This window comes from Microcaecilia unicolor, chromosome 8 (assembly GCF_901765095.1).
Source record: "Microcaecilia unicolor chromosome 8, aMicUni1.1, whole genome shotgun sequence".
NCBI classification, from domain to species: domain Eukaryota; kingdom Metazoa; phylum Chordata; class Amphibia; order Gymnophiona; family Siphonopidae; genus Microcaecilia; species Microcaecilia unicolor.
In genome coordinates this window covers 227815464-227830730 of record NC_044038.1, presented here as the reverse complement: position 1 = coordinate 227830730, position 15267 = coordinate 227815464, and the positions used below count along the sequence as shown (strand labels likewise).

The 15267-nt window shown below is 44.8% G+C and overlaps 1 protein-coding gene across 1 annotated transcript in view; it reads left to right on the top strand.

The window, feature by feature from the left end:
- Positions 1-756: 756 nt before the first annotated feature.
- The window catches only part of LOC115476919 (protein-glutamine gamma-glutamyltransferase E-like), a 59183-nt gene continuing 44672 nt past the window's right edge, over positions 757-15267 (top strand). The window contains exons 1-3 of the mRNA XM_030213499.1: positions 757-861; positions 12519-12692; positions 14317-14556. Coding sequence (XP_030069359.1) covers positions 855-861; positions 12519-12692; positions 14317-14556 — 421 coding nt within the window. The 5' untranslated portion in view covers positions 757-854. The remainder of the gene's footprint in view (positions 862-12518; positions 12693-14316; positions 14557-15267) is intronic.

Sequence of the window (15267 nt, the reverse complement as noted above, 5' to 3'; positions counted from 1 at the left end):
AAGATGAAGCTAGAATATGGTAGATTTAAAACAAATAGGAGAAAGTTTTTCTTTACTCAGTGTGTAGTTGGACTCTGGAACTTGTTACTGGAGAATGTAGTGACAGCAGCTGGCCTTACGAAGTTTAAGGGGGGTTTGGACAGATTCCTGAAGGAAAAGACCGTTGAACATTATTAAATATATATATTTGGGGGGGGGGGGGGTTGCCAGGTTCTTGAAGCCAGGATTGGCCGCTGATGCTGGGCTTGATGGACCCTTGGTCTTTTCCCAGTATGGCGGTGCTTATGTGCTAAGAGGATTCTATCTAGGTGATTTACAAATTGGTATAATTCATTATAAAACAATTGAGAAAGGAACTACAATTGGATAGGATAGAAGAAAAAGTGAAATGGGAGAAAAGGGGCGGGGGAGGGCACTCTTGCAGCTCCTGTAGAGATTACAGGAAATATTGCCTACAGGGTAAATATACAAAGCTTTTTTTTTCCCCCACATTTTTTGCCCTTAGTGTAGTAAGAGTAATTCACACCTATAAAAATGCAACACCAAGTCATGAATGAGTCTCCAGGACACAAGGTAATATTTCAAATATGTTCCCCAGCAAGTTCTATGGAGCGCACAGCTCTTTCCTGATCACTCCCAAACTTGAGTAACACAAAGAAGTATCCTAAAATCATTACAAGAAGCCTCACCCATCTCATTTGAATTTTCAGTGACTTAAAAAAGAGGAGACTCACCGAGCATGGATTATACATTTTGACCATCTCAGAACGTCTTCGGTATCATTATATCCAGCTCTGCACTTCAAGTAGGAAAGCAATAGAAGGAAGAGACAAACAGAACGAGGAGAAGAGATTATGGCAGGTGAGTAGAAGGGATTAGAAACTAATTTACTATGATTTGTTACCTAAGCAGTAATTCAGCTGCAAGACCAGTTGTTGTAAGTGCATTTTGTCCTCTCCATTTTACTGTACTCTTTGGGAAGACTGTGTTATAATTTTGTTTTAAAAAATGCAAATCACAACACGAAATGGTTGCTGCTAGAGACAAGTAGCAGTTATTGATGGAGCTATACAATCTGTTCTATGTCCCTTGTATGATTTGCCTAGAAATGAACATTCATATGTTAAGTTCTAAGGGATACTGTCGATAGCCTACTTTGATATTGTATGGCTAGCTTTGGAAATAACTATATTATTTATCAGTATAACTTTTATATGGTAAGTTTAAATTAATCCATTTAGCCCCCCACCCCCCCCAAAAAAAAAAAAAACATCACCAACGTGTTTGCTGGCTGTTGTTTCTTTGTCTTTATGAATCTAGGGGTCCTTTTACTAAGGTGCGCCGAAACGTGGCCCGTGCTGGTGTAGACGTGCGTATTGGACGCGTGCAGGTTTATTTTTCAGTGCACCTGCAAAAAGGGCCTTCTTTTTTTGGGGGGGCTGAAAATGGACATGCGGCAAAATGAAAATTGGTGCGTGTCCATTTTGGACCCATTGACCGGGCGATAATCGTCAGCGCGTGTAAAATGCCAATTACCACCCGGTTAGTGCCGCGCACCAGAAAATTTCCAGCGTGCCTACTGGATGCATGTAAAAAAATGAAATTTCCGCCCGGGTCACATGGTAGCTGGGCAGTAGTTTCAAATTGACGCACATTGGGCACACGTAGGTGCCTACAGAGCTTAGTAAAAGGGCCTCCCTAGCTTCGCAATGAGTTATGTGTTACATGTAGCACTTCTCTAACAAGCTCTTTTATTTATAATATTATCTCTTTCAGTGAAATGAAAATGCATTTTGAAAAAGTCCATAATACTCAGAAGACAGTTTAGGGAGGAAGTTACTAGATGGGCTACCATTAAGATGTGTTACTTTACTGTTGATCCCAATTATTAGTAACTAGGTCTTGCTGCATAAAGTGGGGCCTGTGGTAAAATAGCACATCTTAAGGGTAGCCCACGTTGATAACTCCCCCCCTCCAGTGTGAAGAGTTTCAGTCTCTGGTAACCAGAGCTGATATTGTGATGTCATAATGCTTCATTCCATCAATGCCTAAGAGCCAACCTCATCAGTGATGTCACAATGGCTTGACTGCCCTATACTTGGCTCATTTTCTCCCCCCCCCCCCTTAGTGTGTCAGTCTCTGATAACCAGAGCTAATATTGTGATGTCATAATGCCTCATTCCACCAATGCCTAACTGCCAGCCTCATCAGTGATGTCGCAATGGCTTGATTGCCCTATACTTGGCTCACTTTTATTACAGAGGAGATCCGGAAAATTATAGACCGGTGAGTCTGACGTCGGTACCGGGCAAAATGGTAGAGGCTATTATTAAGAATAAAATTACAGAGCACATACAAAAACATGGGCTGATGAGACAAAGTCAGCATGGATTTAGTGAAGGGAAGTCTTGCCTCACCAATCTACTGCATTTTTTTGAGGGGGTGAACAAACATGTGGACAATGGGGAGCCAGTGGATATTGTGTATCTGGATTTTCAAAAGGTGTTTGACAAAGTGCCTCATGAAAGACTCCTGAGGAAACTGGAGAGTCATGGGATCGGAGATAGGGTATTACTATGGATTAAGAACTGGTTGAAAGACAGGAAGCAGAGAGTAGGTTTGAATGGTCAGTATTCTCAGTGGAGAAGGGTAGTTAGTGGGGTCCCACAGGGGTCTGTGCTGGGACCGCTGCTTTTTAACGTATTTATAAATGACCTAGAGATGGGAGTAACTAGTGAGGTAATTAAATTTGCAGATGACACAAAGTTATTCAGGGTCGTCAAGTCGCAGGAGGAGTGTGAAAGATTACAGGAGGACCTCGCGAGACTGGGAGATTGGGCATGCAAGTGGTAGATGAAGTTCAATGTTGATAAGTGCAAAGTGATGCATGTGGGTAAGAGGAACCCGAATTACAGCTATGTCATGCAAGGTTCCGCGTTAGGAGTCACGGACCTAGAAAGGGATCTGGGAGTCATCGTTGATAAGACGTTAAAAACTTCTGCTCAGTGTGCTGCGGCGGCTAAGAAAGCGCACAGAATGTTGAGTATTATTAGGAAAGGGATGGAAAACAAACACAAGGATGTTATAATGCCATTGTATCGCTCCATGGTGCAACCGCACCTCGAGTATTGTGTCCAATTCTGGTCGCCGCATCTCAAAAAAGATATAAAGGAATTAGAGAAGGTGCAGAGAAGGGCGACGAAAATGATAAAGGGAATGGAACAACTTCCCTATGAGGAAAGGCTGAGAAGGTTAGGGCTCTTCAGCTTGGAGAAAAGGCGGCTGAGGGGTGATATGATAGAAGTCTACAAGATAATGAGCGGATACGAGCGGACAGATGTGAAGCGTTTGTTTACACTTTCAAACAACAACAAAATCAGGGGACACAAGATAAAGCTAGAATATGGTAGATTTAAAACAAATAGGAGAAAGTTTTTCTTTACTTAGCATGTAGTTAGACTCTGGAACTCGTTGCCGGAGAATGTAGTGACAGCAGCTGGCCTAACGGAATTTAAGGGGGTTTGGACAGATTCCTGAGGGAAAAGTCCATTGAACATTATTTTAAAAAAAATTTTTTTTTGGGGGGGGTTGCCGGGTTCTTGAAGCCTGGATTGGCCGCGCGTACCCCCCCCCCCCCCCCCCCCCGGCTGCAGGACAACACGGCATCCCCCTGGCGTAACACGGCGGCACCCCCCCCCCCAACCCAGTCCCCACCTGTCTACTAGCTCTGTCCACCTGGCGCCTCGTGCGACTCTGCGCTGCTGTAAAAGAAGAAAATCGCCTCGTCGGCCCTTCCCTCACTGTGTCCCGCCCTCTGATGTAACATCCTATTTCCTCGAGGGCGGGACAGAGTGCGGGAAGGGCCGACGAGGCGATTTTCTTCTCTTACAGCAGCGCAGAAGCGAGGCTCCGCACCACACAGCTGCTGGGTGGATGGAGCTGGTAGGGACTCACTAGCAGAGCACCCCCCACCCGTTGACACCCAGGGCGGACTGCCCCCACCGCCCCGCCCTTGCTATGCCACTGGATGGACCCTTGGTCTTTTCCCAGTATGGCGGTGCTTATGTACTTATGTACATATAGCAGTGATTTCAATTTCTAATCTAGAGACATTTGTTTTTTCTTTAACAAAAGGGGGGATTAATCAACGTGGGCTACCATTAAGACGTATTATTTGACTGTTAGCCTCAGTTATTTGTAATTATGTCTCACTGCATAAAATGGGACCTGTAGTAAAATAGCACGAGTTAGTAGTAAAATAACACTTCTTAATAGTAGCCCAGTTGCTACCCATAATGCATGAGAAAACTTTGAACCATTAGCATAAATCTTGTACTCTGACTAGATAAGAAGGGCTATATGCTAGACCATGTTAAAATCCACTCATTAATGATTTTGGCTACATTAATTATGTACATATGTACTACTACTACTACTACTACTACTTATCATTTCTATAGCGCTACTAGACGTATGCAGTGCTGTACACTTGAACATGAAGAGACAGTCCCTGCTCAACAGAGCTTACAATCTAATTAGGACAGAGAATCAGGACAAATAAGGGATAAGGGAATATTAAAGTGAGGATGATAAAATAAGGGTTCTGAACAAGTGAATAAGGGTTAGGAGTTATCAAAAAGGTGGGCTTTTAGCTTAGATTTGAAGACGGTCAGAGATGGAGCTTGATGTACCAGCTCAGGAAGTCGATTCCAGGCATATGGTGCAGCAAGATAAAAGGAACGGAGTCTGGAGTTAGCAGTGGAGGAGAAGGGTGCAGATAAGAGAGATTTACCCAGTGAACAGAGTTCCCGGGAAGGAATGTAGGGAGAGATGAGAGTGGAGAGGTACTGAGGAGCTGCAGAGTGAATGCACTTATAGGTCAATAAGAGGAGTTTGAACTGTATGCGGAAAAGGATAGGAAGCCAGTGAAGTGACTTGAGGAGAGGGCTAATATGAGCATAACGACACTGGCGGAATATTAGTCGTGCAGCAGAATTTTGAACAGATTGAAGAGGAGAGAGATGGCTAAGTGGGAGACCTGAGGAGGGTAAAAAAAAAAAAAAGAATGCAAGAAGACAAGAGGGGAAAATAATTTAAAATCCTACCAATAGCAAGCAGTACATGATATGGAGGTTGACATCCAGTCAAAAATTACTCATTTAGGTAAGGCTAAAAGACAACATCAAAATTCAGTGTTCTCTGTTCATCTTAATGCAAGGGTTCTTAACCCAGTCCAAGGGGACACACTGATCCAGTCAGGTTTCAGGATATTCACAATGAATATGCTTGAGATAAATCTGCATACCATGAAGGCAGTGCATGCAAATTTATCCCATGCCCTTAGTCTGGGCCCTAAAGTAACTGGCTGGGTTAGAAACTGGTTAAGAGGAAGGGACACAATGGAGTTCACTCTGAGGAAAAGGATGTTATCAGTGGTGGCCAGCTCTCTGTAACATCTTTGTGAGTGCTATTGCGGAAGGGCTAAAAAAAAAAAAAAAAGAGCTAAAAGTCCATAAACCATTATTAAAATGAACTTGAAAAAAATCCACTGCTTATTTCTGAGAAAAGGGAAGTGGAACTTGATATACTGCCTTTTGGTGGTTTTTGCAACTGCTTTCAAAGTGGTTTACATATATTCAGGTACTTATTTTGTAGCAGGGACAATGGAGGGTTAAGTAACTTGCCCAGAGTCACAAGGAGCTGCAGTGGGAATTGAACTCAGTACCCCAGGATCAAAGTCCACTGCACTAACCACTAGGCTACTCCTCCACTAGCAACATTCCATGTAGAAGCCTGCCCTTGCAGATCAGCAACATGGCGCGCGGCCGTGTTACTGATCTGCAAGGGCAGGCTTCTACATGGAATGTTGCTAGTGGAATAGCAACATTAACATTCCATGTAGAATCTCAAATAGTAGCAACATTCCAGAATCTCAAATAGTAGCAACTGCAACATTCCATGTAGAATCTCAAATAGGGAAAGGGAAATGGGACTTAATATACCACCGTTCTGAGGTTTTTGCAACTACATTCAAAGCAGTTTACATATATTCAGGTACTTATTTTGTACCAGGGGCACTGGAGGGTTAAGTGACTTGCCCAGAGTCACAAGGAGCTGCAGTGGGAATTGAACCCAGCTCCCCAGGATCAGAGTCCCCTACACTAACCACTAGACTACTCCTCCACTCGAAGGTTTTAGATAGGAGTAATCTAAGGAAATACTTTGCTATGGAAAGGTTGGTACATGCATGGAATAGCCTCCTGGTAGAGGTGGTGGAGACAAAGACAGATTTTATCTATTTTCTAAATTAATGGCCATATGCTAATTTTGCCATTAGCATGTGAGCACTTACCGACACCTATTTCATAGGCGGTAGGGGCTGACACGCTATTCTGGCACTAATCAAAGTGTGGTAATGTAGCCAAACTGATTCGCACTGTCAGACTGTATCTGAATTCAGGAAAGCGTGGGACAAGCACATGGGATCTCTTAGGAAGAGAAAGTACATTGTATATATTTGGGCAGACTGGATAGACCATATGTCCTTTATGTGTCCCTATGCTTCTAAGTTTCATAGTCATTGTGCATATTTTGTAAACTGGACTGGATTGATGTGTCCCGAGAACTTGATTGAGAACCTTTGTCTTAATGTATAGGACCCCTCATAGTCAGCAATTTCACTTAAATGACTACAGTGGCTAAAAAATCCGCTTAACGATATTCAGATCACTAATCCGAATCTCTTTAACCAGTGACTGCCCCGCTGAACACTGAGCAACAGATTCTTTGCATGGAAAGTGCGTTCTGCAGACTGGTGCAATCATTGGTGTTATGCCAACTAGACTACTGCAATGCCATCTATGCTGGGTGCAAAGAAACAAATTATTTAAAAACTTCAAACTGCACAGAACACGGCAGCCAGGCTCATATTTGGCAAAATTAAATATGAAAGTGCTAGTCCCTTACAAGAAAAACTACACTGGCTCCCTTTAAAAGAACGGATCACTTTTAAGGTTTGCACCCTGGTTCATAAGATAATCCACGGTGAGGCTCCAGGATATATGTCAGACCTTATTGACCTACCAATCAGGAACACGGAGGAGCCCTGAAGAGAGTCACGTTCCTAGAGCTACGTACCCCCTCTTTAAAATTAATATAGAGGAAGATTTAGAGAAAGCTCACTATGTCACGTCATTGAAGCTCCCTATGATTAAGAAGGCAAGCAATTTACACCAGGAGGTTTTTTGCCTATGATGAAGAAGCCCTAGCCCTTTATCCGCCTCGTTAGTGGAAAAGGTGCTTCTTGAGGCTTTTTCCTCCTGAAAAATTAGTCTCACTGGCTTACTTAATGACTTGTTTCCGTTATTTATACTAAGAGATACTATCTTGAGCGGAAACTTGCTCCCTTGCATAACATTAGCACATGGCCATTAATACAAAAAAATAGTAAAAGGCTATTTTTACAGCTACAGTAAAAATGGCCTCAGCGAGCGGGAAAAACCCACGTAAGGACACTCTAAGGCCGCTTTTTACCACAGCTTAGTTAAAAAAGACCTCATGGCCCCTTTTACTAAGCAGCGTAGGTGCCTACGTGTTCCCCACGCATGCCAAATTGGAGTTACCGCCCGGTTACCGCGTGGCCTTTGCGGTGATTTCAATTTTGGTGTATGTCCGCTACACGCGTCTAAAAAATATTTTCTGGCGTGCGTAGTGGATGCGCATCAAGTTGGCATTTGACACGAGTAGGTCATCATCACCCAAATTCTTTACCGCTAGGTCTAATGCTTGCGGTAAGGTCTCAGACCCAAAATGGACTTGCGGCAATTTTGATTTTGCCGCACGTCCATTTTCAGGGGGGGAAAAAAGAGGCCTTTTTTACAGGTGCGCTGAAAAATGGATAGGCGCGCACCCAAAACCCGCGCCTACACTGCCGCGGGCCATTTTTCAGCACGCCTTTGTAAAAGGACCCCCTTCAGTTTGTTAAGGCTCATGAACAAATCAACTCAAAAGTATGCCAACAAATTCACTTCAGTATGTGTCAGAAAGTTCAGGTATTCCTAAAGCAGGGCCAGCCTGAAATATAGCCCCTCCCTAGCAAAATATCTCACTCTGTAACATAGCAATAAGAGAATATACAGTACATTACTAATGAAACAAAATCATTCTACACGCATTCAAATGGAGAATAAATCAAGAAGATCCACTTAAGTATGTTTACTCCATGTCATTTGACATGCCAGTTCGAAGTCTATCACGCTAGTCATGATAGAATCAGCCTTGCTAAAGAAAATCTTGATTATTCTTGCTTCCCCAAGCATCATCAACATTCCCCAACTACTACTATTACTACTTAACATTTCTAGAGTGCTACTAGGGTTACGAAGCGCTGTACAGTTTAACAAAAAAGGACGGTCCCTGCTCCAAAGAGCTTACAATCTAATGGGTGAAATGTCAAGTTGGGGCAGTCTAGATTTCCTGAATAGAGGTATGGTGGTTAGGTGCCGAAGGCGACATTGAAGAGGTAGGCTTTGAGCAAGGCTTTGAAGATGGGCAGTGAGGGGGCCTGGCGTATGGGCTCAGGGAGATTATTCCAGGCATGGGGTGAGGCGAGGCAGAAAGGGCGGAGCCTGGAGTTGGCGGTGGTGGAGAAGGGTACTGAAAGGAGGGATATGTCTTGAGAACGGAGGTTACGGGTAGGAATGTAAGGGGAGATGAGGGTAGAGAGGTAGGGAGGGGCTGCAGATCGAGTGCATTTGTAGGTTAATAGGAGAAGCTTGAACTGTATGCGGTACCTGATCGGAAGCCAGTGAAGTGACATGAGGAGAGGGGTGATATGAGTATATCGGTCCAGGCGGAAGATAAGACGTGCAGCAGAGTTCTGAACGGACTGAAGGGGGATAAATGGCAAAGTGGGAGGCCAGTGAGGAGTAGGTTACAGTAGTCAAGGCGAGAGGTAATGAGAGAGTGGATGAGAGTTCGGGTGGTGAGCTCAGAGAGGAAAGGGCGAATTTTGCTAATGTTATAAAGGAAGAAGCGACAGGTCTTGGCTATCTGCTGGATATGCGCAGAGAAGGAGAGGGAGGAGTCGAAGGGACAGACTCTGTGGTTTGGCATGGTATGGTAGGGCACTGTAAGGTTTGCAGTGGTGTGCAGAGGGAACAAAAAACACGCAGCTGTGCCCTTTTCAGCTCCCTTAGCTTCGAAGCAGTAGACTCACTAATGGAATAGTCAATGTTAATTTGTGATGAGTAGGAATGCACTCATATAGTGTAAGGATGCGACCTGTTTCACAGGATTGAAATTTCAGGACAGAAAACAAATGTGTTTATTTGGCTTACAGCAAGGGTTCTCAACCAGTCCTCAGGACACACCCAGCCAGTCAAGTTTTCAAGATATCCACAGTGATTATGCATGAGTTAGATCTGAGATAATGCATGCAAATTTATTTCATGCATATTCATTGTGGGTATCCCGAAAACCTGACTGGCTAAGTTTGTCTTGAGGACTGAGTTTAAATAAAAACAAAAAACGCTGGCTTAGAAACTAGCACTGTAGTGCCCTGTAATTACTGGCGGCAATTGACTGGAAAATACAAAGTCTAGAGCACCGCCTTCTTTTAAAATATTAATCACCAATGATGCATATAAATAAATAGTTGAAAATTTGGCTGGCGTCCTGCAACTATTTACACAAAGGCAAGGTAATTATCTTGAGCCACAACATTTGTAACTTAAGAGAGAACAATATGCAAAGAGCCATGAGCTTACTGTCGCTTGTTTTCTTGCCTTACTTAAAAGAAAATGCAACGTTACCAGCTGCCATCATGCCCGGTAGGTTCTCATGTACACTCATTTCCAGTCACGTGGCCCAGCTTCATGCTCCCAATGACCTAAAGAACTGATGGGGTTTTGTGCACCCAACAGCAAATGAATTGAAAACTTTGCCACAGCAGGACACCAGACTAACGCAACCCATTAGATCTCTTCAGAATTATGGGCTGAGGATGGTCCCCTCTTGGCCTTCTGAAATGACTGAGAACCGGTGCAATATGGGAAAGTCACGTCCTACTAGCCAAAGATGTGAGGGTTAAAAGCACAGGGGGTCTTTTCTAAGGCGCACTGGCATTTTTAGCACATGCTAAAAATATGCCCATAGGAATACATTGGCATCTCTAGCATTTAGCACACGCCTATTTTTAGCGTGCGCTAAAAATGTCAACGCGCCTTAGTAAAATACCCCCATAGCTTCCTGATCAAAAGGGGTAACATTCTGTTCTTCTGTGAAGACCTTCATTCTTTTCAATTCTAAAACCACCAAAGGAGTTGGATAGGAAACATAAAATTATTTATTCAGATTTTGCTCACACCTTTTTCAGTAGTAGCTCAAGGTGAGTTACATTCAGGTACACAGGATATTTCTCTGTCGCAGGAGGACTCACAATCTAAGTTTGTACTTGAGGCAATGGAGGGTTAAGTGACTTGCACAAGATCTGAACTGGCCACCTCTGGATTACAAGACCAACACTCTAACCACTAGGCCATTCCTCCACTATAGCAACATTCCATGTAGAATCTCAAATAGTAGCAACATTCCATGTAAAATCTCAGATAGTAGCAACAGAATCTCAAATAATTTATTTGGATTTTGCTCACACCTTTTCCAGTAGTAGCTCAAGGTGAATTACATTCAGGTACTCTGGATATTTCTCTGTTCCAGGAGGGCTCACAATCTAAGTTTGTACCTGAGGCAAAGGAGAGTTAAGTGACTTGCGCAAGATTACAAGGAGCAGCAGTGGGATTTGAACTGGCCACCTCTAGATTGCAAGACTGGTGCTCTAACCACTAGGCCACTCCTCCACTATGGCAACAGTCCATGTAGAATCTCAAATAGTAGCGACATTCCATGTAGACCAACATTTCATGTAGAATCTCAGATAATATCAACATTCCATATAGAATCTCAAATAGTAGCAACATTCCATGTAAAATCTCAGATAGTAGCAACAGAATCTCAAATAATTTATTTGGATTTTGCTCACACCTTTTCCAGTAGTAGCTCAAGGTGAGTTACATTCAGGTACACTGGGTATTTCTCTGTCCCAGGAGGACTCACTTAGAGACCAAAACTTTTATATGACCAAGGAAGGAACTGCCATACAGGGCTGTGCCAAGGGTCTGTGGCGCCCCCCTGCAGAAGATCAGTTGGCGCCCCCAGCGCCCCCCCCCCCGCAGATGAACAGTTGGCGCACGCGCTCCCTCCCCCCCGTGAAAATGATCGCTGCCCTCCCATCAACGCTCATCTCTCCCCTGCCCTCTCGCTCCCATGTCCCAACTGCCTGCCCTCTTCTCCCCCCCCAAGATCCCTTTTAAATTTACCTCCGTCTGGCAGCGAAGGCGCAGCGTCAGTGAAGGAGGTGGCGCTCCTGAAGTCTCTACTAGTCTTCCCTTCGCTCAATGTCCCGCCTTCTTCTGATGTCATTTCCTTGAGAAGGCGGAACACTGAGCGAAGGGAAGACTAGTAGAGACGTCGGGAGCGCCGCCTCCTTCACTGACGCTGCAACTTCGCTGCCGGATGGAGGTAAATTTAAAAGGGATCTTGTTGGGGGGGAGAAGAGGGCGGGCAGTTGGGACATGGGAGCGGGAGGGCGAGATAAGCATGGTGCGGCGGGGCGCCCCCCAGAGGACGGCGCCCTCCTGCCGTGCTTACCTCGTTTACTGTGTTGGCACGGCCCTGCTGCCGTAGTCTCCATACCTTGCATCTTTAAACATTTTTGAACCTCAAACAGATGTCAACTTGTACCCATCTAATTTACTACTTTTCTATTAATTTACATTGGGCAGGTTAACATGGTTTCCCCATAATTAGGTTGACATGTGGACTATCAGTCTTAGATATATTTATATATTTATTTATGTATTATTACATTTGTACGCCGCGCTTTCCCACTTAAAGCAGGTTCAATGCGGCTTGCATAGTAATTGGGATTACATAGTACTGAGAGGGAAAATAAGTTAAGTATAGCAGAATTATAAGAGGTACATGTAAGAGAGATAGGTAGGTAAAGAAGGGTAAGGGTAGGGGAGTAGGAGAGGTATAAGCAAGGGTAGTTGTGCATGGAAGGAGGGGTAGTGGAGGCGGGAGGGGAAGGGACACAAGATAGGCATAGGGAAATTAGGTGGGAGATGTAGTCTGAATCATTATCGTTGTTTCCAGGACATGTGTTGGGTAGATGGGATCAAAAGATTAATTTGGGTCATTTGAGTAGGCATGCTTGAACAGATAGGTTTTTTAAGATTTCCGGAAGGGTAGACATTCACTGATTGAACGGATAGGTCTGGGGAGAGCATTCCAGAGTTGGCTGCCTAAGAATGAGAAGTTGGATCCATAATAGGTTTTGTGCTTGAGACCTTTGCAATTGGGGTAATGCAGGTTGAGGTAAGTTCGAGAAGTTTCAGACATGTTTCTGAATGGAAGGTCAATCAGATTGATACATATATACAATGTCTGTTATTTTACAGCCCTAAAAGTGACAAGCATCAGCCTGAATCATGGCTCCAATAAGAAATCCCACTATACCAATTACTTCCGAAGCAATGAGCTCATTGTGAGGCGCGGGCAGTCTTTCCTGATCAGCCTGACCTGCAACAGAGCTATGCAATCTAAGGAAAGGATCGTCTTCACTGCAGCCACAGGTAATAATCGCCATCACACTCCCCTCACAGAAAGGAAGTGCCATATTGCAAGGAAATGGTCTCCATCACACCTTCACCTATCAGAGAGCTGGCCTATGCAATACACACGCAGGGCCCCCTTTACAAAGCTGCGTAGGTGCCTACGTGTGCTCAAAGCGTGCCAAATTGGAGTTACCGCCCGGTTTCCGCATGGCCCTTTTGGTAATTTCAATTTTGGCACGCGTCCGCTACATGCGTGTGAAAAATATTTTTTTATTATCTGGCGCGCTTAACGGACGCGCGCCAAGTGGCATCTGACACGCATAGGTCATTACCAACTAAATTCTTTACCGCTAGGTCTATGGCTGGCAGTAAGGTCTCAGACCCAAAATGGACGTGCGGCAATTTTGATTTTGCCGCAAGTCCATTTTCGGCAAAAAAAGGGCATTTTTTTGCAGGCGCGCTGAAAAATGGATTTATGCACGCCCAAAACCCGCGCCTACACTACCGCAAGCCATTTTTCAGCACGCCTTTGTAAAAGGACCCCTCAGATTGCAAAGAGGCAGTCTCCAACACACTCTCATTTCTCCAAGGGCTACTCTCCAATACACTTCACAGGCAAATGCCTACAACTGGTTAATACAGATATGCAGTCCGGAGGTAGTTCTATAACAGGGAACCTCTAGGTAGGCACCCCTGATAGGACTGCATTCTGTAAGGACACCTGTGCATCTAGGTATCATTATTGAATATTAGCATAACTTGGTGTTACACCAGCCATAGACCTGGTGAATTTGCAGGCACCTAAACGCAGCAAGAATATGTGTAACTCACGGCATGCTGTAAGTTATGTACGGAAGTGAGAGCACCGATCGTGCTTCACGTGCATGTATGTCCCGTTGCAGTTATACATTATAGCATCTATATGTGCTCTTATAAAATAGTATTTAGGGTACTTATATATATAAGTGATAATTTACTGTATATTTATATGTGCAAGGAGTGCACACATAAATATACAGTACCAGGACCGCCAAGAGGGGGGGGCAGGGGGTGCAAAATTCCGCCGGGGTCAGGCCGCCGGCGCTGCAGTGCCCGGTCTCACCTGCCTACCTCCTCGGCTCCGGGCCCCCTGCATTCAAAGCGGCAGTCGCAGATCGCCTCTCTTCTGGCCATCCCTCCCTGTGTCCCACCCTCATCTGATGTAACTTCCGGTTTCCTCGAGAGCAGGACACAGGGAGGGAAGGCCAGAAGAGAGGCGATCTGCGACTGCCGCTTTGAATGCAGGGGGCCCGGAGCCGTGGAGGCAGGCAGGTGAGACTGCGGACTGCAGCGGCAGGGGGAGTGATGGGGGCGGCAGCAGCAGGGGCGGAGGCGGGGCGGCCTTGCCACGGGCCCGGCCTCGTCTCTCAGCGGCCCTATACAGTACACATGTGGGCACCCTGTTATAAAATCCCCCTTTACATGTATAGCATGAAATACGTTCATACATGTACACACATAGGCATTGCATATCCTGACAGCCACTCCCAGACACATATGGGAAGAAACAGACCTGGCCAGGCAAGAGTGTTTGTCAGTATGCGCTTGTTCTTTTGTAGCAAAGTGGTGGATGAATCTAATTGTTCATTTCACTTTACTGAAGGACCAAAGCCTTCGGAACAGGCCAACACCAAACTCGTCTTCACTCTTGATGGCTCCAGTAACAGCTCCTGGAGTGCCGCTTTGCAATCTACTAACGGCAGCACCTTGAACGTCCTCATCAGTAGCTCAGCCAGAGCAGCCATTGGGCATTACAAACTCACTGCCCAGATTGTATCGAATGGGGCGAACTACGCCATTACAGTCGGAAACTTTACCCTGCTCTTCAACCCTTGGTGCTCAGGTAAACATTAAGCTCTTCTTTAAGTCTAATTGCTTCCAAATTTATCACTTATTTATGCCTGTAGGGGTAATTCTATAAAAAAAGATGTATACTGTCATATATGCGTGTATAAGTACATTTGGGAAGCTTGCCAGGTGCCCTTGGCCTGGATTGGCCGCTGTCGTGGACGGGATGCTGGGCTCGATGGACCTTTGGTCTTTTCCCAGTGTGGCATTACTTATGTACTTATGTCCTCTACTTGGCTCACTTTTATTACATAGAGCAGTGATTTAACCTATTGTGATGTCATAGTGCCTCATTCCACCAAGAAGAGCCAACCTCATTAGTGATGTCACAATGGCTTGATTGTATAGAATGTTTGTACGTTTGGGAAGCTCGCCAGGTGCTCTTGGCCTGGATTGGCCGCTGTCGTGGACAGGATGCTGGGCTCGATGGACCCTTGGTCTTTTCCCACTGTGGCATTACTTATGTACTTATATGTGTCCATGTAAACACCTTTGCGGAATTTTCCCTTAAGTGTCATTCTATAAATATGCAAAGGAGACAGTGAAGATGACACAATGAGACGATGATGCTGCGTGGTCTAGAAGATTTATTAAAGAGCACTACACCTTGACTTGACATGGCCGCTAACGCTACCAGCCGCCGCTAGAGAAGAGAGGCACTTATTTAAAGATAAGTTTTGATATATTTCATCATACCCAGAGATGT